The 27,843-nt window shown below is 39.2% G+C and overlaps 1 protein-coding gene and 1 long non-coding RNA gene across 5 annotated transcripts in view; both read right to left on the bottom strand.

Annotated features, from left to right (window-relative positions):
- Positions 1-2,946: 2,946 nt before the first annotated feature.
- Positions 2,947-3,693, bottom strand: LOC128470148 (uncharacterized). The gene is made up of 2 exons (XR_008346016.1): positions 3,540-3,693; positions 2,947-3,435 (listed from the first exon to the last, which is right to left on the bottom strand). It is a non-coding gene; the product is annotated as an uncharacterized LOC128470148 (long non-coding RNA).
- A 672-nt stretch (positions 3,694-4,365) lies between these two features.
- The window catches only part of PTPRH (protein tyrosine phosphatase receptor type H), a 41,779-nt gene continuing 18,301 nt past the window's right edge, over positions 4,366-27,843 (bottom strand). The window contains exons 2-22 of one of the 4 annotated variants that reach the window (XM_053452184.1): positions 21,473-21,518; positions 20,884-21,141; positions 20,270-20,533; positions 19,407-19,673; positions 17,772-18,047; positions 16,956-17,219; positions 15,141-15,413; positions 13,524-13,784; positions 12,877-13,146; positions 11,726-12,064; positions 10,694-10,963; positions 10,496-10,580; positions 9,337-9,384; positions 8,910-8,997; positions 8,435-8,525; positions 7,749-7,825; positions 6,934-7,068; positions 5,979-6,101; positions 5,673-5,833; positions 4,849-4,984; positions 4,366-4,525 (exon numbers count right to left, since the gene is read on the bottom strand). In XM_053452184.1, coding sequence (XP_053308159.1) covers positions 4,385-4,525; positions 4,849-4,984; positions 5,673-5,833; positions 5,979-6,101; positions 6,934-7,068; positions 7,749-7,825; positions 8,435-8,525; positions 8,910-8,997; positions 9,337-9,384; positions 10,496-10,580; positions 10,694-10,963; positions 11,726-12,064; positions 12,877-13,146; positions 13,524-13,784; positions 15,141-15,413; positions 16,956-17,219; positions 17,772-18,047; positions 19,407-19,673; positions 20,270-20,533; positions 20,884-21,141; positions 21,473-21,518 — 3,873 coding nt within the window. In that variant the 3' untranslated portion in view covers positions 4,366-4,384. The remainder of the gene's footprint in view (positions 4,526-4,848; positions 4,985-5,672; positions 5,834-5,978; positions 6,102-6,933; positions 7,069-7,748; positions 7,826-8,434; positions 8,526-8,909; positions 8,998-9,336; positions 9,385-10,495; positions 10,581-10,693; positions 10,964-11,725; positions 12,065-12,876; positions 13,147-13,523; positions 13,785-15,140; positions 15,414-16,955; positions 17,220-17,771; positions 18,048-19,406; positions 19,674-20,269; positions 20,534-20,883; positions 21,142-21,472; positions 21,519-27,843) is intronic. The other 3 variants (XM_053452185.1, XM_053452186.1, XM_053452187.1) reach the window with 3 other exon arrangements.

The following is a 27,843-nucleotide window of genomic DNA, read 5'->3' as shown; positions in this document are numbered from 1 at the left end:
CCGTTTGGGGGCCGAATTTTTTTAAAAAAAAATATTACATAAAGTTATTGTACTGGCTGCCTGGGTTATGATATGAGTGTGATTGATATTAGCTGCTAGCAATTGTTAGCAATCACACTCCTATCATGCTCAGGCAGCCAGTACATGCACATTACTTTCAGCCTCACTGTGCCCCTCTACACACGGATCCATGCTATCACACACACACAATATTCATTTATTTACTCCCCCACCTTACCTGAACTGCAGATCTTCTGGTGCCGCTCGCAGACTCTCGTGGGGGCCGCTGTTTCCCTCTGCCTTGCTCAAACAGGAACAGGAACTGAGTGGAGTCATGTGATGTGATGCGCATTCACGTGACTCCACTGGGTTCCTGTGTCGCCGTGACCGATCAAGAGACGCTGCTGAGCAAAACAGGTAAGCAGCAGGTCCCCTTTCCAGTAAAAAAAATCTACCACCACCGTATAAGACGCACCCAATTTTTAGACCCCAAATTTTTTTAAAAAATGCGTCTTATACATGGAGAAATACGGTATTATCTATTCCTTCTTCTTCCTTCTGATCATAAGCTCATGGGTGCAAACCTCAAAACAGTACGGTGCCATCTGCATTCAACAAACTTTACTTTTCCTTATCAAAGGTGTTTACTCGCTGCTCTCACATGCCCTCTGCGTGGGAGAGCATGTTATGAGATGAAAGGGGTAATACATGCTAGTTATTCATAAATTGTATTATACTGTCCCCTGCTGGCTACAAAAATACTATTTCTTTCTACATTGAGACGTTAATGGCTGTTATGTATTTTTTTCTGGGTTTCATCCGGACACGAAGCGCCGTTAATGCTACAGCATACCGTGACATTTTAGACAATTGTATGCCTCTTGCTTTGTGGGAACAGTTTGGGGAAGGCCCTTTTCTATTCCAGGATGACTGCGCCCCAGTGTACAAAGCAAGCTCCATAAAGACATGGTTGGATGAGTTTGGGGTGAAAGAACTTGACCGGCCACACAGAGCCCTGGCCTCACCCCCATCGAACACCTTTGGAATGAACTGGAACGGAGATTGCGAACCGGGCGTCTCATCCAACAACATTCCCACAGAAACTCTCCAAAATCTTGTGGAAAGCCTTCCCGGAAGAGTGGAAGCCGTTATAGCTTCAAAAGGGGGCAAACATATTGGGTTAGGAATGGATTGTCCAACAAGCTCATATAGGTGTGATGGTCAGGTGTACACATACTTTGGGTCATTTAGTGAATATATATATATTTTTATTGTTTATTCATTTTTATTTTGTAACTTTTCATAAGTCTCTGCTTTTTTTTGAGTCACATTGCAATTGAACATTTCCAGAAAAAAAAAAAAATATAAAAAAATTTACATCATTAAACAATTATTTCTAGGAAGATTTCGGCAGGTAGTAGTACAAAGAATGGTGTTCTGTATGTTTACTGTGTTTTACAGTCATCTTGCACCAGAACTAGATTTACAGAGCACACGCACCACTTAACACTAATTTCATAAATTAAATACCTTTTACGCTGACATTTACAACATTAATTTAATATAGAATATAGAACATCAGTATTTTTTTTTAATATACATAGTTCAAAGTACATCCAGCACGGACACAAATACTAGAAAAAGCACAAAATTATATATATATATATATATAATTATTTCATTATTGGTTCAGACTTATTGAGAGTGCATCAGAGGTACTCAAAATCAGTCCAATTTTATACGTTATATTAAATAAAATGCAATATGATTTTCCTTTAAACACCTTACCCACTTACTAATTTTATTTGTTTCCTTTTGCGATGTTGAAAATAAAAAAAATATTAAATCAGGGCATTTAAATGGGGTATAAGATACAAATTGTAAGGTGCACATGCAATTAACAAAACCGTTTCATTATGACAGCATATTTAATTAATAAGGGCCTTGGATAATGGGCGATGCTGTTAATGTATATGAAGAAATAGATGCTTGCATTTTAATTACATGGTGAAGAGATACGGAGAAGTAGCAGTGATTATTGATGAATATTCATTTATTGTGGTTATTATTTATTGATTATTTTATGTTAACGGCTTGCTGATCTAATAATAAACCATTCATTTCCATATGCTTGTAAATACCGTACATTTAAGTTATTTACTAAAACCCCAGGGGGTATCTTGTTGCGATCTTGGGTTGAATAATACAATTATTGTACAACAAAGAAAAAAAAACCAGAATGAATATTATTAAAATCTCAGATTTAAATTATTTTAAGGGTTATTTACTAAACTACTGATCTTCTTTTGCAAGCAGGTCTGGCTCCGCATAATGTATGGAATTATATTATATAATTATATAATAAGCTTCATCTTATTGAAGCTCTACCTGATTTAACCCAATTATACTTTAAAATGGATAATATTCTGTCGTCTCTGTAGTCAACACTATGTTAAGTTATGATTGTTTCCGAATCAACATCCTTTTTTTTGTTTTGGAATATAATAAAAATGATCTCAAAAAAAGAAAAAAAAGATTTTGTTTTATATCAACACAGCTGTCAACTACACTAGAACAAAACAAAAATCATTTGCAGGATGATATATAATGAAAATTGTGTACTAATTTGATCCATACATTTGAGAGCACAGGATGTTTTAACTATAGCCAGGTGAATAAAAATAGTCCCCATTTTAGAAAATGGGCAGAAATTAGCATTTTCCGTCCCGGGGAAATCTTTAACTCACATCTGAGTTTCCGCCAATGTATACATTGTCACATGACTATACATTTATACTCAACCAGTTACTGCTTTTTACTCCTGCAAACAATTTTTTCGCCGGGCAATAATTTTATGGAAAACACTGAAATGTTATTTAAGGAACGCCATACATATTACTTGTATGACTGTATAAAAATCAAATACAAAATAGTTTTTATTAAGAATTTTTAATTTTATCCAGAGTTGGTTAAACTGATGTCAGTTTTCATTTCACAGATTTTTTTTCCTACTTTCTAACCTGAAATTAAACTTTTATTATTATTCTGCGCAAATAATTATTTGTGATTTACATATATTTCTTTCCATTTTTTTTTTCTTCTTCAAGATTTGGTAGAGTTGCCTCTGTTTAATGATGTTCAACGGCGGTGCTTTTTAGAGATGGTTAGGACCTTCTCTAGGAGTTTAAGCGCTGTAGGCAAACGGTGTCTCCATCGCCCCATAAGAGGAGACGGTGATGCCCTCTACCCGCTGCTTGGGTCATCTGCATTGTAAGGTCCAGCTAGAAACTGAAGGTCTTCCCATCATATCTCTGAAATTGAGCCTTGGGAGGGTCATTGTTTCAAACAAAATAGTTGCTCTTCTAAAATTCAACAGTTATACTTACCTTTGATAGAGATTGTCATACTGACCGTAGTTTGACTTTACCGGTAGCCCTGAAAATCAATGACTAAATAAAACACTGCAGCAGTAGAGTTTGGACATTACGGTATAACAAAGTAAGCACTTTTAAGCCTTTCTGTAGAGGACCTTTAAATACATAGAGATCTAGGCACGAGATTTAGGTGCCATAGGTACAATCTGGTCCTTCTTGTGAGCTTTGTGTAATTGAATGGTTGGCCCAGGGGTCCCTAGCTTCTCAGCACCGTCAGCATGCATGCACTTGTTACCATATGAAAGAACCTCATGATAGCGCCCCCTATTATCTCGCAGCACTAGGCAGGTACCTGGTTAGGTCAAGCCCTGCGTAACGACCCAAAGATTTGTGCAGTGCATTAGGAAGCAGCCGTCTTTGACGTATCGTCCATATGGAGCATTATGGTGACGTCATCAGGTCTAACCAGAGTTTCGCTATTGTTCATGACTGACGGGAGTTGTGGTCTTTTACCAATGGTGTGAAAATCATCTAACTCTTATCTAAAGAAATCTTTATGTACTTTAAAAAACCTGTAATGAAATAAAGATCTGAAAACATTCTGATAAAATAACATTTGCACATATTTAAACAACTTTTTAACCGTTTTAACATCTTCTTGCTTCATAACCTGCGTTGTTCTCATTACTGCACAATAATCTGAACTGAATAATAATAGAAACCCAGCTTTCCTGAGCTGGGCTTCCCAAATGAGTCCTGTAACTTGTAACTGTAGTTCGAATGGACCAAAAACATCCCATTTTGCCAACAAATCCCACATTGGTTATATTGGTCAAATAAGATTGAAGAGGACACATGTTTGATTCCAGGCGGTATTGCATACACCAGGAAGACACTAAAAAATAATGTCTGAGAAATGCGAGGCCGGGTGAAGGTACGTGGGAAGTGCTTGAGTAAGAAAAGTCGCTTGTTCTTGTAAAGTTCGTTATTTCAAGTTCGGTTTTGCCAGGTCAGGCGTTTTCTCTCTGGAAATTTCGTACCACGTTGGCATTTTCATATATGAGGTCAGTGATCTGATTCTCGTAGATGTTCTCTTCGATGGGTTCTTGGATCAAACTCAACATGCACTTGTTCAGAAATACATATTGTGACTAACGAGAAAAAAAAATAAAAAGAACGTCAAGTCAAGACACCAAAAAGAGTAACCAAGATCCATACCTTCTGAATCCCGTCAAAGGAAACACATTCTAGTAAATCACAGGAAAACTGCAAGCAATGGGTTGCCCGATAATATGAAATACATCACTGCCAATGTTTAAAGAAATATCTACGTTGGGTAAATAAATATCTATGGTGGATTTAATGAAATTTGGCATTATGAGGAATCATTGAAATTGAACGCACACTCCAAGTGATACATTCAGCGGAGGATGTGGGTCAGTACTGTTAATGGAAGTGCATGTGATCCACTCACCTCGGTCTGTACCATTAAGGGTCGGTTTATTCTCATCTTTTCCACAAAACCATAAACTCCGATGCGCTGCTCCCTTTCCATCTGCTGGATTAAGTAATCCAGCGCAATGAGTGTCCCTGTCCTGCCTACACCAGCGCTGCAAAACACAATTCAAATGAACGGGACTGAAGATAAAAGAAATGACATAAATCAAATGATTTATTTCTACGACAGGAGTAAAGATGTTTTCCAGGGATCCAAGACCCATCGGTAGATAAACACGTAGAGCTAGCAGGGATAAGATTACGGTCAATTCTGGATACAATACAGACGTAAGAAATGAAATTGGGTACTCCTGCTAACCTCTATGAAGGACAGAACACTGTGGACCAGGACTGGTGAACTCCAGCCCTCAAGGGCCACGAACAGTCCAGGATTTAAGAAAATCCTTGCTTAATTGATTGAATCAGTTCAAACTCTAATGATTGACCACCCGGCACTCATACTGGGAAATCCAGAATATCTGGTTCTGGTCCTCAGGACCTGGAGTTTGATACCCCTTCTGTAGACCAATTCAGAATAATACGGTATCATTGTTACCATCTATCGTATATAAAGAACCAATAGGACATGGACCCGGTGAAGGGACTGAATACAAGGTGGGGAATAAAAACATAAATAGAATAAAATGTGTTAAATTTAAGGGTAATAGAAAATGTAAGATTTAATTTCTGATTCATGAGAAGGTTTTCTGAAGGTAGAAAGGAGATGAAGATGCAGAGAACCCAATAACTGGCTTATTGTCCCTACTGACACAGATAAATAAATTAATGAGCATCTCCTACCTGCAGTGGACAACGGTGGGTCCTTTGCTTCTTCGCTGATCCATGTACTCTCGGACAAGGTCGCGGAATTGGATGATGGTTGATGTGTTCTCTGGGACGCCGTGGTCAGGCCAAGCAGTGAAATGAAAGTGGCGCACATAATTAATACCATCTTGGTGAGCCTGTAAAAATTAAACAGTGCAGACTTTAATAGTTTTGTAACTAAATGCTGCATAAGAAACATCTTTTATTAATACTTTTAAATGTCCAAAGCCTCCGAAGTCAGAAAAATATGTGTTATTCAGACCTCATTCTGCTGTGACTTACATGTTTGAGTGAAAAGTCCCGTATCGTCCATTCCGGCAGGATTGTTTCTGAGCTGACGGTCACGGTAATGTCTCCATAAGTACAAGGGGTATAATCCAGGGGCCAATAATGCTCACATTTTACCTGAACAGGCAAAGAGAAATTACCCGATGTAGACATCACTAATATGTGTAGAAATAAGTGTTTTGTACAATATGATTTATCAATATGAAAGAGGCAAAGACAGTAAATAGGCAACTAATAGGAACGTAATCTTCAGTAATGAATTTAAACTTTGTACTATAGTTGTACTTTTTACACGACCTCCAATATCTCATGTTAGTACATGTATTCATTTTACTCGGTTTATGTTGGCACATGTACCCCCTGTCAGAGAAGGCTTGATAATTTCATGATGATCATTCACTCAAATGGAATCATCAGAGATGTGAGAAGGAGAATGCCGATTAATTCCCAACATGTCTCCTAAACATGAACTCTTTAAGTGGCCGGGACATCTGCAGCATATATATATATATATATATATATATATATATATATATATATATATATATATATATATATATATATATATATATATATATATATATATATATATATATATATATATATATATATCCTTCTCTGGTGATTACAGGCTTATGATGATTCCATTTTATAGATCTGACACAGTAGATCTTAATTGTGCGTAATCGGGCCCTGGGGCTTTAAGCCCCTCAGCCCACAATTGCCTGTATATGGCCACCTAAGGGATGCTTTTGGTCACCCACTACACCGTTACATCAGTCCTCTTTGCACAGCCATGTGTATTATATCAGCTTACATGAGCGGCAATAAAAGTATTGAAGACATCTGGAAGGAGATATTAAACATTGGATCAACGATTGGCTCAACGTGCGTCACCCTGATGTGGACTGGACATTAGAGGCTTGTATAATGATTTTATTTAACATACTCTGCCGTTCTCCACGCAGTTTGTCAGCATTACAATGGTACTGACGTGATGCTCCCAAATCATCCTCCAGAAGTCTGCAGTCGTGTTGTCTAAAGGTCCTTGAGTGGCTATGAATTCTTTAGTAGAATTATAACCCTACAGGAAAAGAAAGCATATACAAAATAAATTGGTTATTTAGTAAATTCAGCAAACCAAGACATTTTGGACAATGTTATGCTTTCAACTTTGTGGGAATAGTTTTTCTGTTCCATCATGAATCTGCCCCGTGCATAAAGCAAGGTCCATAAAGACATGGTTGGATGAGTTTGGGGTGGAAGAACTTGACCGGCCGCACAGAGCCCTGACCTCAACCCCATCGAACACCTTTGGAATGAACTGGAATGGAGATGGACCTTCTCCTCCAACATCAGTGCCTGACCTCAAAAATTCTCTTATTGAAATCCTTCCCAGAAGAGTGGAAGCTGCTATAGCTGCAAAGGGGGGACCGACGTCATATTACGGTCTATGTATTTGAAATGGTAAAATGGTCAGGTGTCCCAATACTTTTGTCCATTTAGTGTATATGGCAGTTTTATCTACAATACCCCAAAAATGGACATTTCAAGATAACTTTTTTTATCTCAGGTAGTAGGATTTATCTCAGTATTTTTTATTTATAAACTACATTTTGCTATATACACAGGCACCTTTGTCTTAGATATCCTATTATTTGAGGCATATACTAAAGCACCAGGCAGATTTAGGCATTGTTTAAAAACCTTGGGGTATCTTTGAAGGCACCAGAATAATGCCATATGGCACATGGTCATACTTACAGGCATGTAGTTGGCATTAATGTAATCCGTGCAGGGATTGTCATCAATGCAGCTCAGTTTAACTCTAGAGTGGTCATCTTAAACAATAAGAAAAAAACTGTAAATAAACTATGATGGGATCTTAGGAATTTATTTACAATGTATGAGGAGCATAGACATAACATGAGAGGAGAACGGAATGGATGGTGAAAATGGCAGAACTTGGATAGAACCCCTATCACTTTCCACAGCTGTTCCTAATACATGGTGTTCAAGCAACATGATTTGAACTGAAATATAGCCGTAGTCCTTAAATAGTTGGCTAGCACCAAACTACAATGTTGGCTTGGGCAACATATTGACAACCGACCTTATATGATATCAATGTTTGTAGATTAGCAATGAAGCTACCATATTGAGATGGATCATCTAAGTCTATATTACTTATTGTCAGCATAAGCATTGTTGGTGGGAATAATACCCTGAAACCACACACAGGAACAGTTGATTACCAGACCACCACGGCATTGCATTATTCTATGGCTGGTGAGGTCGGAGTGTTGTTAAGTCCTTCCGTCTCCCCTCGTCTTCTGACATTATATTATATGGGTTAGACCTCCTCCTGTGATTTGGAATTTTCCAGAATCTCTTTGCCTGAAAACGACTAAAGTATAAATACAGGATGCAGCTTTATGTTTAATACTCACATGGCAAGACGTTGGTGAATCGGTTCTTCACTTTGTTATCGGGCAAGTCTGCAGCGTTTTTGGACTGCTTTATACCAGCAGAGGCGAGCTCCTGTTGGCGTATAAATAAACACATAATATAAAACCTAACAGAGAAGGAAGAGAATCATAGACTATTGGTATATAATGATTCAAGTAATGATATATGAAAAATATAAAATTCTCATTTAGGGGTGAAGACAATTCGAGCTCCACTGGTTAACAGGGCTGCTTGTACGACTCCATCAACATTCATAAACATTCATTTTTGAAACATCAAAAGAAAAAGAATTGTCAGAAAATGTTGTCTCTGTAAGTCAAATTGTTTTGTTACATACTACTTGTTGTGTCCTGTCCACCCATTGTACAGCGCTACGGAATTTGATGGCGCTATATAAAACAATAAATAATAATAAAATGACTAAACAATGAATAATTCATAAATAATGAAATATACCTGATACGCCTCAGCAAATCCAAAGTCGCTGTCTGCGTGTTGCATCTGGTAATAAGTTGGAAACCTTTCTTTAGATATAGAGTGATATCTGGAAAAGAAATCATGGAACAAACGTATTAAATATGAGGATTTTATGGCAAAGAATTAAAGAGGGAATTTTTCCCCCCGTTTTAAAGCACAGTTGGAAATCGCATTAGAAAGTGGAATCCTCTGAGCTGCCAGAAACATATTTATGTATATCTTTTTATTAATTAAGCTCTAACCGATGTACTTAGCACTTTACAGGTAATTGTACAATAAGGTACAACAAGTGAAGTCATACACAGGCCTTGACTAGGCCGTCACTGCTTCAGAGGCCAGCAGCCAAATATAATAAAGCATAAAACCGTAGGGTATATTAGCGATAGCAGAGGATGCGAGAGATTACCTGTTATGACCGGTATCGAAGGCTATCGGCGTTTCTGGACTTTTCGTTCTGTAAAAGAGAAAATGGTTTAAAAAAAAACGTAATTCAAGAGAAAACATCACATTGCCTCAGGATAAAGGGTCATGCGTGCTTCATATGGGCTGTTAGGGATCATTGACGCGATCTCTACATTCACTTTATTATTAAAAACTAAACATGCTAAAATAAAATGAATAAGACTCCCTTAAATGGCTCATGAATCGTAGGGGTTGGGTTGAAGAACGAATGTTGCAGTACCTTTAAAAGAAGCTGCAACTCAGAACCTCCTCTGCGGTCTAGTTTTTCAGGCCACTGATTGGCTGCTTGAAGCAGCCAATCAGTGGCAGGGAAGTGCTGCCATTGAAATGAATCAGGATGCTTTCTGTGCATGTGGATGAGTGGTCTCGTTAGACCCCTAGGAACTTGCTGAGCCAGCGCTAGAGCCATCAGGCGGTTACTATACCACGTGGTAGCAGGAGATACGTTCGGCCAAACACAAGATCCCCGATACGCACTTATTTATTTTTTTTTCTTTTAATTATGTTTTTATCGTTTTCAAAATACAAAAAAAAGTACAGAAAAGAAAGACAATAAACATATAAATGAAGGTAAAAAAAAATTACAAATGAGGGATTGGTAATCGCGCATAAGTGCTAAATATGTATTAGTCATTCATTATTTTATACTTAAACTAAAGCATTCCATGCCTAAGTATTCAAGATCGCAAACAACAGTGCCTTCATTTGCTTATATATACATCGAATTCAGAAAATAAAATAAAAAATAAATAAATATTTTTTTATTTTTTTATAAAAGCCGGTATATGTTGATTAGTAAATACATGAATAATTATTATATATATATTTTTTAAGGATAATTTAGATGGGAATATGTGGAGGAGAGCTATTTCTAATGTTTTATTAATCTTAATATTGTCTTATATTTTTCCAGAGAAGCCTTACTTCTTCACAAGTCCACCATATATGTAGGAAGTCTCTATATGCACTTATTTTAAGGGAACTTTCAGCTATATTATCCGCTAAAGTGCATTTAATGGCTGAAGTGTCTCTTTAAAGAAAAGGCTGAGATCTCATGTATTTAGCGAGCATTTTCCGAGCGGTAACATCCAGATTTTGCTTACCTTCTCTTTTTTAGGATAAAGAAGGCGATCAGTCCAACAAGAAGCAAGAACAGCAGAACTCCAACTACAGCTCCAACAATAACCCCTAAACATTAAAAAAAAGAATATTTTATGTACATAGAGAAAAGCAGATCTTAAAAAATAAGTGTTTAATCCCAAAATGATGCAGCTTTCTGTGATGATGTCATCGATACTCACCCACATTATCGGTGTTACACGTAATGATGTCAGATTCCGTTGCCCTTACATCTGCCAATGTTTTTATTTGAATCTTGTACCCAACCGCTGGTTGCAAGCTTGTTACTTGTACCGTTTCAGAAGACGTACAATTTGTTATTTGGTTCCGGAGCTTGTCATTAACCAAAAGTTGGATTTCAGAGAAAAAGCCCTTGGGGCACGTTATGTCCACTTTCAGCGCGTAGCCTCCGCTGACTTTAGAACACGAAAAAGCTGAAACAGGATCTGGGACTGAAACAAAACAAACAAAATAAATATATGTTAGAAAAAAAGGGTATAGCGGGAATAATGGAAGCAATGATAGGGGACAGATAAAATAAAGCAAAGGCAGGAATTAGGGAACGGCAAGATTAAAATTGGGTATTTCCATAATTTATTCTCTTTCTGTACATAATAATCAGGATTTCTGATGACTGCTTTCACCCCTTCTACCCTTCCTTATTTATATTGTAATAGAAAGATACAGTAAATGGTAGGATCATGTTTATACTTATGGTTTAACCATTCTTGTGTTAATTAGTAACACATGATTATTTTTTTAACCCCTTAAGGTCACTGGGGGCCGTCCCTAAAGCATTGAAAACAATGCATTTTGAGCCCGTACATGTACGGGGGTTTGTAATTAAGGGGTTAATACATTTTTGGGTCATATATACATTACATAGGTTTGAGTCTTTACGGCAAGAAAGACAAGCAGAGCAGATTGACCTGAATGGCCCTGGAATCAAATTCTTAGTTCTGCAAGCAGCCGGAACTGAGAAATGGAGACCCTACACTTGGAAAATATAGTTAAAACGTGCTATTGTTTCGTAAATGGTACATATAGCTCTTCATTTTCTGTTTATAGTACAATGGCCCAATTAATTAGCTCACACAATGGGAAAAACATGGGGGGGGGGCATTTAGTAAACTAGAAAAAAATTGTTGCTACATATGACACAATCATTAAAGGAAGACCTCGGAAGGTTTTTCCAACAAGCTATATTGCCGTACACATGCGTTCTGTTTTGGAGATGGGATCACTGTAAGTTGTTATCTCAGGAGTCGATGAAACTTCCCTCCGTTGAATCCTGGAAGACGTGGCCATGATCTTACTGACCGTGTAGCTCCGCAGCTCAAAATCATACAAGTTCCCAGGGATCAGACCTTTCAGTTCAAATTCATTAAGTGAAGAATCTGATAAATTTACAACTTTAGGAGTCACTCCTGGAAAAGAAGCTTTGATCTGAAAGCCACTGAGGACACTATTGGAAGCTGAAGGACGAGTCCATTTGAAAAGAACGCTGGTGCTGGTAATGTTCGATATTGTTAGCTCCGTTGGACTTAATGGGTCTGAAAGACAGAAATTGTCATATTAGCTTTTCTGAAGGACTGCTACGTTGGTTAATATCAATCTCTAGCGCTAGAGGATCTAGCGCTGAAACAATTCTGTTAGAGAAGTGGCTTACAATGACTAGATTTTTTTATGAAGGCCTTATCGATGGATTATGGGGAAATAAAAATAAAAATTCAATCAGGCAAAACCATAAATAAATGCATTAAAGTCAGGGATGGTTTTCTTTGGTAGATGTAATTGTGGATTTGCAAACACACCTCTCCAAATGGGGCCGTAAAAACTTAATATCATGGACCAAAGATCCACGTACATTGATAACCCAGTTATGGATTAAATATCCAACTGTCTAGGGCAGGGGTAGGCAATCTTTGGCTATCCTGATGTTGTGGACTACATCTCCCATAATGCTCTTACAGTCATAATGCTGGCAAAGCATCAAGGCAAATGTAGTCCACAGCATCTGGAAAGCCGAAGGTTGCCTACCCCTGGTCTAGGGCTTTGGGCCACAGAAGGCAGGTCCCAACGCGTTTGTACTTGAGAGCTATGTGCTGGATGGGAAGACCAGATGATCTTCCCAAGCCTACTTGCCTACAGGCATCATCGCCCTGTTTTCTGTGCACTTCTAGAGATGTATTTTGTCGGGATATGATATATCTTGGCACCTTCTGTCGGGCCGCATACATACATGCATCTTCTAGACAACCAGGGATGACGCATTGTCCACAACAATTGTCTTCTACAACAAGGTAAACCAGTACCAGTCATATAGATAAACACTTATCCAAATAGTTAATAATTGTGGTCTTACTTGTCTGGAGCCACTTTTGGGCCATTGCACTAAACGTATCACTGATCACAGAGCTCACTGTAACGTAGTACGTATGGCCTGCATTTAAGTTTTGAATGGAAATGTTCGTTTTGTTAGTAGTTTGCGTGTTTTTACTACTTCCATCTTCTTCGCTCCACGTCACTTTGTACTGATAGTAGTCTTTATTGGGATCATTTGGTGCTTCCCATGTGACGTCTACTGACGATGTATTAACGGGGTTCCCACTGACGTTAACAGGCTGGTTAGGAACTAGGGACAATAAGGAGAAAATAATTATTTTTAATAATGTCCGCGGGCATAAAAAAGATAACACAAAGTTAAGTCAAAATTAATATAGTACTAATACAAAAATAAAATATTCATCTGATGAGGACAAAACTACTTTCTTTTAAATGAGGGAGTTTCCTGTGATGTCAGCGGGAACGACCCCAACATTCCCAGGAACGCCCACCGACATCACGGGACCGCCCCCGCTTACGTCAGTGAGCAGTCCCGCAAAAGGAAGGCAGGTATGAATACTCGGGAGTCCATATCCACTGATCCGTTCGTTTCATGTGAATTATTTGTCAAGATCTTACTGGCTAGAGTGGAAAATATGGCCGGCCGAATACAGAAAACCTTCTCACCTGAGTAAACTGTGAAGGCAGCACTTTTGCTATTCAGATTATCTATCTCTGAGCGGACTTCAAATGTATATCGGCTTCCGGGCGCCAGTGCGTTTGCTGTAAAGTTACTGTTAAAAGTAGTAATCATTCCCTCTGGTTGATTCGTAGTAATTAGTTTATACTTATATAATGAAACTCTAACATCATTGGGTGGGGTCCATTTGATGGTTATGGAACTATTAGTCCGACTGACAAGTACTATGTCCGTCACAGCAGAAGGAACTGAAAGAAAGCAGACGTGAATTAAAAACAAATATTTTGCGATTTATCTGCGATATTACCAAACAGCGGTGGTATTAGAGCCTACGTGTTTCCCTTTATCCATAATACATTATTATAATGGATGATAATAAATACAATGAATAATAATAGTTCATTTGCAGCTTGCGCCGGATACCAAGCGGCTCGACAGCTCAGCTATTAATGCGCCCACTTTTGACGCAGAAAACAAAAGAACTCCTCTTATCTAATCCAAATCTGGACAGTTTTGAAAAGGTGAAGTCACCAATGGCAGAAGGCTTCTTCAATATTTCCTTAAATGTAATGTATGTAGACAGTTTTGGTTTAGAAGGTCTCTCTCAATGTATGGATTTGAGTTGCTGTCGATCTTCTGTGATCACCAGTCGGGTTGTCTCCTTGGTAAAGGAATGATAACACCTTGAGAGTGAATGAATTATGCCTTAATTTGCTGCCTGAGAATCTTTTTAAAGAAGTAACCATCCTGCGCTGGCAATACTCAACTACAGTCTACACTTATGGTCCTGTACAACACACAGAAACTACAATATCTTGCCCTTACCAAACACACTTAATATATTGGCCAGAGAAATCAGAAAAATGACCACAGAGAGGATCCAGTAAGGATGTTGCTCCTGACAAATAAAAACACACAAGCCGTCTCTCGGAAATAACGCCAATTGCTACGGAATGGATGAATGGACGCAATGGACATTTCTAGGGCTTTTCCGACAGCTCTCCTTATCGGGTGGGTTGGGGATAGGCGTAAATGCACATGATGCAGGGCTAACCTTCAACAGGCTAAAAAGGGGGCAGGAATTAGGTGTTCTGTAACCATACAGGAACATTACCCCCCTACACTAGCAAATCAATGGCCACCATAGAGCTGTGGTAACCAGCTGTGATTCCTGGAGCCTTCAAACTGAGAGAGCTCCTAGATGGTGTGGTGATGGTGTAGCAGCAGTGTCCTTCCAGGCTACTGTGGCCATATTAAGGGTGCACACCGGGTCATGTAACATTGACCTACAGTGTTACAAAGTAGAGCCAGGCACCTAAAAGGTAAGGATCAGTAAATGAGGGTGTAGAATAGCCTTTATGAGGTGAATGCTTTCTATTGTACAGACCCAATGTGCACAATGATGACCAAAACTCCATAAGATAGTGAATGTTATAGCATATGTCCCATATAATAACATCCATACTGTATGTGTCCATGAAAAAACGGCTATGGAGTGAACTAATTTCCACAAAGTGATGCATTTCTCATTAGGCAAAACACAGTTCTAAGTAAAAGGTACTGATTTGTATAGATAACTTCTAAGAATATAGAGGAGAACTTACTTGTGGTTCCTTCAACAGATTGAGAGGCAGAAAACACATCATTGACTGTTTTAGTATAAACAGTGAATGTATAATTTACTCCGGGTAGCAATTCTTCCACTTTTCGACTATTAACACTTTGCTTTGTAGTAACGTTAAAGAAAGAGGTCCCGTTTATCACACTGATCACGTAGGAATATGTTGCTGTGTTTGTGTTGTTCGGTACATTCCACGATAGATCCACTGTGGTGGTTGTCCGGTTCATTACGGTCACATTATTAACTGCTGAGGGAACTGGAAAGGAAGAAAAAAGAAGCTGCATGGTCAACATCAAAAATAATATTTTCTTCAAGCGTAACACTATACACATTCATTGGCCACTTTCTTAGGTACACCTTGCTAGTACCGGGCTGGACCCCCTTTTGCCTTCAGAACTGCCTTCATTCTTTGTGGCATACTTTCTACAAGGTGCTGGAAACATTCCTCAGAGATTTTGGTCCATATGGACACGATGGCATCACACAGTTGCAGATTTGTCGGCTGTACATCCATGGTGCGAACCTCCCGTTCCACCGCATCCCAAAGGTGTTCTATTGGATTGACATCTGGTGACTGTAGAGGCCATTGGAGTTCAGTGACCTTGTTGTCATGTTCAAGAAACCAGTTTGAGATGATGTGAGCTTTGTGACACGGTGTGTTATCCTGCTGGGAGTAGCCATCAGAAGATGGGTACACTGTGATCATAAAGGGATGGACATAGTCAGCAGCAATACTCAGACAGGCTGTCGTGTTTAAACAATGCTCAATTGGTACTAAGGGGCCCAAAGTGTGCCAAGAAAATGTCCCCCCACACCAGTACACCCCCCCAGCCTAAACCGTTGATAAAAGGCAGGGTGGATCCGCGCTTTCATGTTGGTTACACCAAAGTCTGACCCTGCCATGTGAATGTCGTAGCTGGAATCGAGACTCCTCAGACCAGACAAGGTTTTTCCAGTCTTCCACTGTCCAATTTTGGTGAGTCTGTGCCAATTGTAGCCTGTTCCCTGTTCTTAGCTGACAGAAGCGGCACCCGGTGTGTGCCCTTCTGCTACTGTAGCCCATCTGTTTCAAGGTTCAACGTGTTGTGCGTTCAGAGAAGGTATTCTGCATACCTTGCCTGTAACAAGTGGTTGAGTTACTGTTGCCATTCCGTCATCTCGAACCAGTTTGCCCATTCTCCTCTGACATCACAAGGTATTTTCACCCCCACACAACTGCCGCTCACTGGATATTTTCTCTTTTTCGGAGCATTCTCTGTAGATCAGCAGTTTCTGAAAAACTAAAACCAGCCCGTCTGGCACCAACAACCACCATAACGCGTTCCTTCCCCATTCTGATGCTCGGTTTGAACTTCAGCAAGTTGTCTTGACCATGTCTACTTGCCTAAATGCATTGAGTTGCTGCCAAGTGATCGGCTGATTAGCTATTTGTGTTAACAAACAATTGAACAGGTGTACCTAATAAAGTGGTAATTGAGTGTATATATATATATATATATATATTATTAATTGATTAATTAATTGGTTAAAAAAGTCTATCAGACAAAAGTAATTATACTAGCAAGAGGGTAGAAAAAGACAATTTTTCCTTAAGAGGTATGTGTTTATCTTGATCATTACATTTCCAGACAGTTCTTCATTGGTGGGTAGAAAAGTGTCCAACCTGCTTTTCAAAAATAAGCATTTGTGTATTCAAACAACTTTACTTAGCAATCTATGTGTCAGAAAGTGAACTGGAAGAAAAGCAATTGGCCATAATTATAGGCTGCTTTAAATTGGGAAGAAATGGCTGACTTACTTGTCGTTGTTTGTGTTGATGGGTTCCCAGTGCTGGATACGTTGTTCTGTGTCATCGTGGTGATGGTGAATGTATAGTTATCTCCAGGTTTCAGATCGGTTATGGTGGCGTTGTCACCAGCATTAATAATTGTTTCCTTACCAGGTGACACGGATATTTTATATTTATAGCTTTCTCTATTCAGGTCTGTGGGTGCTCTCCATGATAATAACACAGTAGAGGTTGTTCGACCCTTTACTATGAAATCCGAAACAATGCTGGGATCTAGGGGGAAAAAAGTTCAAATGAATCGTGGCTGCCTCCATAACGCCAAATAAGTAACCTGTCTGCATTAGACAATTCCATCAATGTTATGATCATTAATATGTATTTTTACATCTTTAGCACAATTGATTTAAAATGCAAAATGTAGGGGTGTACAAAAGCTACTTCTGCCTGGCTACATATTCCCAACTCAGCCCATCACCTTCCTTCTACCATGGAAAGGGAGACCTCCGCGTGACCAGTACTGGAAAGTCCCCGGGTTAGCATATATTTAGGACGGTTTCTAGATCGGACTATATTGGTTACCAGATTTATGACTCTGAAATCACGTTAATTTGGATTTTAGTAAAGACGACGTCCCTTTTTGTGTTCTGCTTTATCTTCAATGCATTTGGAAGGGCAATTATTGGAATCTCCATTCAAGGAAAACATATTTTGCTCTCCATTGAGATAATATGTCTATGTGTCTTGGCAATGAAGTTTGAAAAGCGGAAGATGGTAAAATGTTTTGATTTGTATAGATAACTTCTAACAATATAGAGGACAACCTACTTGTGGTTCCTTCAACAGGTTGAGAGGCAGAACTCAACACATTATTGACTGTTTTAGTATAAACAGTGAATTTATACGTTACTCCAGGTTCCAAATTTCCCACTTTTTGACTATTAACACTTTGGCTTGTAGTAACGTTAAAGAAAGAGGTCCCGTTTATCACACTGATTATGTAGGAATATGTTGCTGTGTTTGTGTCGTTGGGTACATTCCATGATAGATCCACTGTGGTGGTTGTCCGGTTAATTACGGTCACATTATTAACTGCTGAGGGAACTGAAAAGGAAGAAAAAAGAAGGTGCATGGTCAACATCGACTCAAAAATAATCTTTTCTTCAAGCGTTATACTATATGACTAAATGTATGTGTAATGATTGAGTTCAGGTGTTTCAGCCACACACATTGTTAACAGGTGTAATAAATCAAGCCCATAGGATGCCACCTTTACCACAAGCCACTTTGTGAAATTTCTGCCCTGTTAGATCTGCCCCGGTCCATTGTAAGTGTTACTTTGTTAAGTGGAAGCGTCTAAGAATAACAACAGCTCAGCCACAAAGTGACCTTTCAAGGTCAATCAGCATTGGAAACATTGAGTTTAAGAGTTTCACTGAAACAAACCGATGATACATCTGCTAAAGGAGGCAAAACATTTTCTGGTACACTAACTGAACCAATCAACAACAATCAGCAACTTATCAGCAGGGGGGGTATTAATATTGAGAAATAATAATGGAAATTAAGACAGCTCTCCTTGTATATGCATGAGATGGGTTTCTGGTCCATACATGTTGCCTATTAAATATTGTTAATAAAAAATATTTATTTAGTAGATTTATTCATGAAAATACATACCAAAAATAAATAAAAAAGGGTAAAATAATAATAATCATCTCAGATTTTAAGGGGGGGTCCAATTAACGTTTGGTAACAAAATGCAGGAGCATCATAATAAAAAAGCTGATATTAAGAAATCTGCATTTTATATATCAGTTTAAACTATAGAATAGTATATATTCATGGCGACAGAGGGGAAGATGTACAAAAGGGTCTCTTTGATCATATATAATTGTGATGCAATGCATTTCTACGTATATAAAAAGACAGAAACACCACTACAACAGCCATGTCGGTGTACATGGGATCTACATATATAAGATTAATCCACATAAAATGGTACAAAGTGATATATAAAAGGTTGCAATGCCAAAAAGTTTCAACTGTGCCTGGCTGAATTATGCATTAGGTACACTAAGCAGGGCCCTGGCATGGCCCCAGCGCTTTAATGGATTGTCTAGCCAGTGGTGGTGTACGTTATGGTACCCAGGACACGGGTGCACAGTGGGTCATGTAACATTGCTTCGCAGTAGTAGAGAGCAAGCTCCACCTGTGTGCAAGGAGAAGTGGAGCCAGGTAAGGGTAAGTAAATGAGGGTTGAGGGTGAAAGCCATGTGCCTAGGGGCCCTGGAGTGTTTTAGATACATTTTCTAAGTAGAAGGTATTGGTTGTAAGAACACAGAGGTGTGTAGCATCCATAAAATATGTCTATGTGTCTTGGCAATGCAGTTTGAAAAGCGGAAGATGGTAAAAAGTTTTGATTTGTATAGATAACTTCTAACAATATAGAGGACAACCTACTTGTGGTTTCTTCAACAGATTGAGAGGCAGAAAACACATCATTGACTGTTTTAGTATAAACAGTGAATGTATAATTTACTCCGGGGTGCAAATTTTCCACTTTTTGACTATTAACACTTGTAGTGAAGTTAGAGGGTGAGATCCCGCCTGTCACACTGATTATGTAGGAATATGTTGCTGTGTTTGTGTCGTTGGGTACATTCCATGATAGATCCACGGTGGTGGTTGTCCGGTTAATTACGGTCAAATTTTTAACTGCTGAGGGAACTGAAAAGGAAGAAAAAAGAAGGTGCATGGTCAACATCGATTCAAAAATAATATTTTCTTCAAGCGTCATAAAGGTCCATGGTGGGATGAGTTTGGTGTGGAAGAACTGATCTCAATTCCATAGAACACATTTGAGAAGAACTGGAACAGAGCGTGAGTGGCTGACCCCACATATGCTCTATTGGATTAAATGTTGGGGGTTGTTATAGCCACAAAGGCAGGGATAAGCAACCCCATTTTATTGCCCATGGTTTTGGAATGTCCAACAAGATCATTACAGTTTGACAGGTAGGTATTCACATAATTTTGGCCATGTTGTATAAGTCCATATTTTGATCATTAAAATTCTGACAAAAATACTAATTTGAATAAAAAGTATAAAAAGTGCCCAACCTTCGTACCATCAGTGGGGTACAACCAGTGGGGTACAACCTCTCTCATAGGTCCCTCATTTTACCAAGCATGGGACATGGGAATGGGATGGACAGGCTTGTGGAAGGGGCATGAGGGCCCAGACATTAAGTCTGTAACAGTCCCAATGATTTCAACATAACAATACATATAAAAAATAAATCCAGAAGAAATGGCTGACTTACTTGTAGTTGTTTGTGTTGATGGGTTCCCAGTGCTGGATACGTTGTTCTGTGTCATCGTGGTGATGGTGAATGTATAGTTATCTCCAGGTTTCAGATCCGTTATGTTGGCGTTCTCACCAGTATTAATAATTCTTTCCTCACCAGGTGACACGGATATTTTATATTTATAGCTTCCTTTATTTTGGTCTGAGGGTGCTCTCCATGATAACAATACAGTAGAGGTTGTTCGACCCTTTACTATGAAATCCGAAACAATGTTGGGTTCTAGGAGGGAAAACAAGTATCAAATGAAACATTCTTTTTTTCTATATTTATATAAGATCAGCTTTATCGAAAACGATATCATCCATTTTAGATTATAGCAAGTGCATTTTGTATCTCCTTAGTAGCACAACATACTTCAATATAGAAAATAAGATGTAAAATGTAGGGGTGTTTGGGAACTGGCAGAATAAAGAAGCAAAAACGTCATAACTGAAGTCTAATTAGGTTGCTACCTAAGTCAGAAAACCTTTTGGAATACAGTAATTATAGACAGTTCTTCTTCAAGAAGAATTTTGAAATGAGGCATCAGGTAATTTATTAAAAAAAAAAAATACAAATATAAAACTTACCTGTTGTTCCATTTGTTGATACAGGACTGGAGAAGTTGCCAGAAGAGTTGGTGGTAATGGTGAATTCATAGTTAATGCCAGCAGTAAGTCCCTCCACCACAAATGGACTTTTATCTGTTGTGCGTTCTTCAGTTGTTCCCGTATCGGATAACACCGTTATATTATATGTATAGTTCCCTGCGTCCGAAGGTGCATCCCAAGATAATGTCGCACTTGAATTTGTTGTACGAGTTACTTTGAATTGTGTTACTTGGGACACTGAAAGAGAAAAGCAAACCTTTTTTTTAATATAATTTTCTATATTACTACTCCTTAATAAAATGCCTTTAAGCACAGAATAGATTTTTCTTGTAAAATAAGGATAGAAATACACTGATTGATATACCGATGCGATAATTGCTAGATAATGTGTTATAGTGTGCCATTGTTAGAATGTTCTATTTAAGGCGTTAGATTTTAGATAAAGAAACTTACAATCTTGGTTCTCGAGCTATTTTCCATATATTCTGTTGGAACTACAAAGAACATATAGCCCTTATACTATATAAGAGAAAGATAGACTACTGAATGAACATTAGGTTTCGTTTACCTGATTGTGCAGCTGTCCCTTGGCCCCCGTGCCATACCAGAAGTGTCTGAAAAATAAAATCCAACAAGTGATTCTATAGTAACAGCACATCATAATGCAAAGATGGTTTCTTTTTTAAGTCAAGTAACACATGTACTGGCAACCCCAAATCCAAAATGTATGGATGACTGCTCATGCCCTCCCCCAAAACACAACTTAGTTGGGAGCTGCCATGGAACTGGTATCATAAAACTTCTATGGAGAATAGAAAAGACTGGTGATGATAGAAAAGAATCTTTCACATGGAACAGCAACCCCTACTGATATATCTCTGCTGATGACAGGTTCATCTGAGTACGTTTGTGTGGGTGTCTGGGTGTGTATGTTAGTGTGTGTGCATGTGTGTTAGTGTCTAGTGTCTGTGTGTGTTAGTGCTGAGTGTCTGGATGTGTGTGTTAGTGATGAGTGTCTTGTTGTGTTGGTATGAGCGTCTGTGTGCGTAAATGTGAGTGTCTGCATGTGTGTGTGTCTGGGTGCTTGTTAGTGTGAGTTACCCTTATTCTGGCTCTGGATCCACTTCCGAAGTTGATGACAGTTAAATTTCTTTTTGCCCGCTTTTAAAAACACATTCACATTCCTGTAAACCAGCCAGATGTGATTTACAAAATTAAGCTGTCTACAGTGTCATCAGAAGATTTAATTGCTGGCTTTCTTTAATCGGTAGCATTGTGATTACTGTTATTGTATTGCAGAAGGCATATCACTTATATATTGCGTTTGCTCCCAAGCTCCTCCGTTATCAGTGGGCAATTTACCAGGACTTGGGCCAATCTAAATACACCATTAGCTTGTCTTTCTATATGAAATAATGTTATGTTTCCAAAGTAATTACCAGATTATTGATGTGAAAATCAATTTTCAAGTAAAGTGAGGTAGAAAATGCAAATAGGGTACAATAATGTTTAAGATGAGACCAACGACTGATTGCATCAGGAAAAAAGGACAGAGTAGACGGGCTGAATGGTTAGAATTCTACGCCTCTACGTAGAGTGCCATGTTGCATTGTTGCTGCATTCTGCTGTGTGATCAGCAGGTGGCAGTATTACGGCTTCCTCAGGAGTAAGCAACAATAGCTATGTCTTCTTATGCTTTAAGAGGAACAATCTGAGCTCATCTCATTATGCATTTCTTTTCAGATATGGTAGCTACCATGTTTTTGCCTCTACAGCCTATTCTTATGCATGACGTCTGTAAATTCATTGCTCAAACATAATATCTATTTATCCTATTGTTGAATGAACATAAAGTAAAAAAATTGTGGGCGTTTTTTTGGTTGTCGCGGGTGGGCGGTAATCCCGCGCAGTTCCGCATGGCTGCCTTGGCGTTGCTCCCTCACAGCCTCTTTTCTCTTTATTCCGCCCAGGAACCCAGCGGTTTCACGTGATTTTACGTCACTTCCCGTGCATCTGCTGGGTTCCTGGGCGGAACAAGAGAAGAGACGCTGTGAGGGAGCAACGCTGGAGTGCACGGGAAATCTGCAGATCAGGTAAAGGGGTAGACGGGATTGACCACAAATGTTGTGGGAACGGGTGGGATTGACCACAGATGTTGTGGGAACGGGTGGCATTGGACACATATGTTGTGGGAGCGGGTGGGATTGTACACATATGTTGCGGGAGCGGGCGGGATTGCTGGACACATATGTTGCGGGAGTGGGCGGGATTGGACACATATGTTGTGGGAGTGGAACACACACATTGGGGGAAAACATTCAAGACAGTTGCCAAAGTTCCCAGGAGTGGACGTCCCAGCAAATTCACTCCAAGGTTAGATGGCGCATTGCTTAGAAATTGCTCAGAAGTTCATGACAGTACAAAGAAAAAAGACTGAACAAGTATGGTTTGTTTGGAAGGGTTGTCCGGAGAAAGCATCTTCTCTCTAAAAAGAACATGGCAGCACAGATTAGGTGCTGGAACAGAGCCCTTTGGACAGAAGAGACCAAAGTGGAGTAGTTTGGCCATAATGCACAGAGCCTCGGTAATGCAACAGGACAATGATCTCAAGCACACCAGCAAATCTACAACAGAATGGCTGAAAAATAAAAAAAAATCAAGGTGTTGCAATGCCCCTGTCAAAGTCCAGACTTCAACCCAATTGAAATTATGTGGCAGGACCAGACCTGTGCATAAACAAAAGCCTGCAAACCTCAATGAACTGAAGCAATGTTGTAGAGAATTCCTCTCTGTCACGGACCTCGAGCGCACTGTACCTGAGGTCAGAACATACCTGGCACGTCCAGGTCCCACACAGATGCCCTCTCAGGCCGGATAGTCTCCACACTGAAGCAGCAGACACATGGGATACACCATCCAAGATGGCCAACGCATGCGTTCTACCATACAAAATGTCGGACGCATGCGTCCTCCAAAGTGGAGGACACAAATACACAATTAAGGAAAATCTAAACAAGTGAGGAAGATACTCTCCCTTTGACATCACGGACTACGCAGCAGCTTTGGCGCCAGGATTTTAAAAGTCTGTACGGGTGACTCTATTGGCCGCCAGCAGGGGGCGCGTCTGCCATCAACCAATGAAGTACAGGCGTACGTCATTAGTTGATGGCAGAGGAGGCCCCTGCATGCGACCAATAGAGTTGCTCGTACGGACATTAAAAATCCTTGCTCCAAAGCTGCTGTGTAGTCCGTGCCGCGTTAACCCCGTATTAACCCTTTCTACAAAAAACGGAAAAAATGAACACGAAGAATGTACACGCATATTCGCCCAAATCGAACACAGGAACGGGCAAATATTCGCCGAATACAAAGATTTTTCCCCCCACGAAGACGAACACGAAGAGTTGGCCTGCGCCCAAGTCTACTATTAACACAATCTCTCCTTTTTTATACATTTGTGAACAACTGTATGTTCTGGACTTTGGGTTTTGGTTTTCAGAATTTTACTTCCTTACTCCACTGTATTCTGAGTAGGTGTAATATCGTTCCAGTGATACATTTATTTAATGAATGACTAATGTACTGGAAGTAATGAACGCAAATATTTACCCAGTTAAATTCACTCAACAACTGTATGCAGGCAGCGCTGTACATGTATATGTACAAAAAAACAGGTACAAATAATACGCTATTTACGCATTAATTATTTGGACAGGAAGTGCAAAGAGCTGGACAGGAAGTAGCAAGAGTCAAACACTACTCTGGATGTATGGTGGTTGGTTTTGATGCTAGGAACCAGATCCAACCCTCATAACAAAGAAAATATTATATATATATATAATGTTTTCTTTGTTATGAGGGTTGGATCTGGTTGGCCTAGTTTGTCCCTAAGTGTTCCTAGTATCAAAACCAACCACCATGCATCCAGAGTAGTGTTTGACTCTTACTACTTCCTGTCCAGCTCTTTGCACTTCCTGACCAAATAATTAATGGAGGGGTCCAGCCCATACACAAATAGCCCTGCCTATATTTGATCTTACACCTTGTTACAACATGGTAGCGGAGACCAATCTCTTCCATTTTTCATTCTAAATACTTATTGGAGTTCACATGCACTACAATGTATTTTATTGCAGTGTATTCCGCATCTTAACTGCCCTAACCTCCCATTGAATTTAATAGGAGGAGCAGCAGCCAATTAAATGAATAGTATCTGAACACTGATGTTTTGATATCTCATATTCTAACTCCGATAGTTAAAGAACGCCTTTACCAATCTGCATGTAGTAAAATGTAGTTTGGGGACTAATTTGGAGCTATTCATCTAGCATTAAGTGCGACATTTATATCTAAATCTATTTGCAGACATTAATATGATTTTAAATGCATAGATAATGTGCGGCTCAAACTTTCATTAAAGTACGTCTTTTAGGGCATAGTTGAAGGAGATCATGACTTAGGCAAAGGTGGGGTAACCCAATTCATTGTTTGACATGTATGCTTAAGAAGGAATTTCTGTTGCCCTAGACAAAATTCTCTGCGGCCAAACGTTTCTACAAAGAACAAAACAAACAGATGAATAACTCTTTTTTCACAATGATGAAAATTATGTGTAAAGACCAATTCTGTTCGTAAGAGTAAAGGGTGCAGCAAACAGCAGGAGCATTGCGCTGGTTGCTACGGCGATTACTCCACTTTTACCATTTTGCACCAGGATTGCTTTCTTTCTCATGCTTCTTTGGTTACTAAGGTGATTGCTCCTAACACAAGTACAAAATAGCCCAACCCTAATCAAAAACCTAGATGTAAATCATTCTAGTGATTCATTTTGATTGCTATCAATGGAATGTAGCTCAATGGTTTTCTATTTTTATTCATGACTCATGTGCATAGAATGCACCTTACGTGATCACCTTATTTACCAAGGTATCGCTCCTCATAATGATGTACAATTGCACCCAGGGTATAACATGTTTATTAAACCTTCCCCCATGTATCTCATATAGGGAATACTTGCCTATTCGCACATTCCTGGAAGAATATTGCTGAGGTTTAGTAGAAAAAAAAAGGTTTAATGAGTAATATGTACGTAATCAATGTAATCCCATTCTGTGTAATGTAGACACAATCATCGAAGACTAGTCCTACTGGAACCCTACATGGAATCATTGAGGCTTGGTAAGCAGGTTGACAAAACGATATGAAGTGCAACAAGTTCATACCTGGTAACTCTTCAGGGTTGACCCAGAGTCTCCAGGTAAAGTGTTGCTTCCCTGTGTCTCCGGGCCACCCTTCTCTTTCTCAGGGGCAGGAAGTAGCATTTAACCACGCCCACTCCACACCCAATTCCCCTCCCACTCCCAACCCATGTAATGTTATCCCCTCGCCTCACAGCCACTCCAGGTAGTCTACACTCAGAAGCTCCCCGGATAAACATTACCCATGCCAACGTTAAGTAATTATGACCCTTTATACCTGTGCAAAATAGAAAGAAATCCAACCTTTTTAGAAAGTATCAACCAAATCCACCTAACACTGCCCTGTGTAGCACATTCCACATCTTAACTGCCCTGACTGTAAGGAACCATTCTCTTTTTTCGTAACAAATCATCTCTTTTCCTCTAACTTTAGCCACATGAGTAGAATAATATATTCTAGATAATTTATCAAACTGAATGACACTAAGCTCTTTAACCTTGTGAGTTTGATATATGTTTGATATATGATTGTGCACAATATGTATTTCCACTTAAACACCACTTCCTTTCCCAGACAAAAGGAAACTGACCTGGAGACCCTGGAAAGTAGAACTTTACTTGGAGACTCTGGGTCAACCCCAAAGAGTTCTCAGATATGCCTACAGTATAGCTGGTCAAGTCAATGTTGGTTGAAGTCCATCACTTGGTTTGGCCCAAACTCCTTTTGTATGTTTTTTTATGTTACATGTGAGTCCAGCTCTAGAGTGGTCTAGAGTCTAGGATCTGGCTCAGTTGACACTTTAAAATTTGGGGAAAATTTGAAAGGAGTCCTTGTTCGATTCTGCACCCACTTCAGACAAGGCTAAGCTGTATCACTAGAACAACAAATGTTCCAAAAATAATACCATATATTTTAGAAATGTATATTATCCCATCATATTAGAAGCCACGGCATAATCACCCCTTTAAATGTTCTGTACATAGTGTATTCATGAAATATATTACATGCTTTAACTGTTTTAAATGTCATCAGAATAGACCATGAAACATTGCTCATAGGTTAATATTTTCATGCTATATCGTATGAGAAGATGAAACCGGACTTCCTGAGGCTTCGTTTCCTTTGGGCACAGTGGGCACCTGATTCTTGCACCAGTTCTAAAAGACCACAAAAGCTAAATAACGGATGTCATCAGCTGAACGGGAAGGTGGGCTCTATACATTTTTACCGGATAGCATTACGTTTATTTTTGGAAACTGTGACAAAGCACATACACCATAAATCTACAGCATACAGATACGTTCTTAGATCATTTACAAGAAACCCATGCAACAATGAATTATTTCGTAATAGCTCGTAAAGCACGGGACTGTGTAGAACATTTCTGGAAATCCAGAAGCAGGTGTGATATGAATGAATTGATATTGATCGCAGAGATGAGAGGATAGGGTATGTATGTAATAGAGATGAGTTTAGTGAGATCTTTAAATAGAGACTCATGCATCAAATTCAAGCATTCAAGCACAGGTATCAACCATAACATACTGGGAGCAAGAGCATTAATCGGGGCATCTTAGATCAATGTACAGTATCAAGGAGCCAGGTCTAGATGGTGCACCCTGAGGTTTCTGCCTCGTCAACCTAAGATCGGATCAAATACCCTGAGGCTCAGGGTCAACCCCTAATAGTTCTCAGGTATGCACCATACCTACCAACATTTCAAATGACAGAGGGACACTT

This window comes from Spea bombifrons, chromosome 12, assembly GCF_027358695.1.
Source record: "Spea bombifrons isolate aSpeBom1 chromosome 12, aSpeBom1.2.pri, whole genome shotgun sequence".
Lineage (NCBI taxonomy): Eukaryota > Metazoa > Chordata > Amphibia > Anura > Pelobatidae > Spea > Spea bombifrons.
The sequence above is the reverse complement of the archived record's forward strand: the minus strand, read 5'-3'. Positions and strand labels throughout refer to the sequence as shown.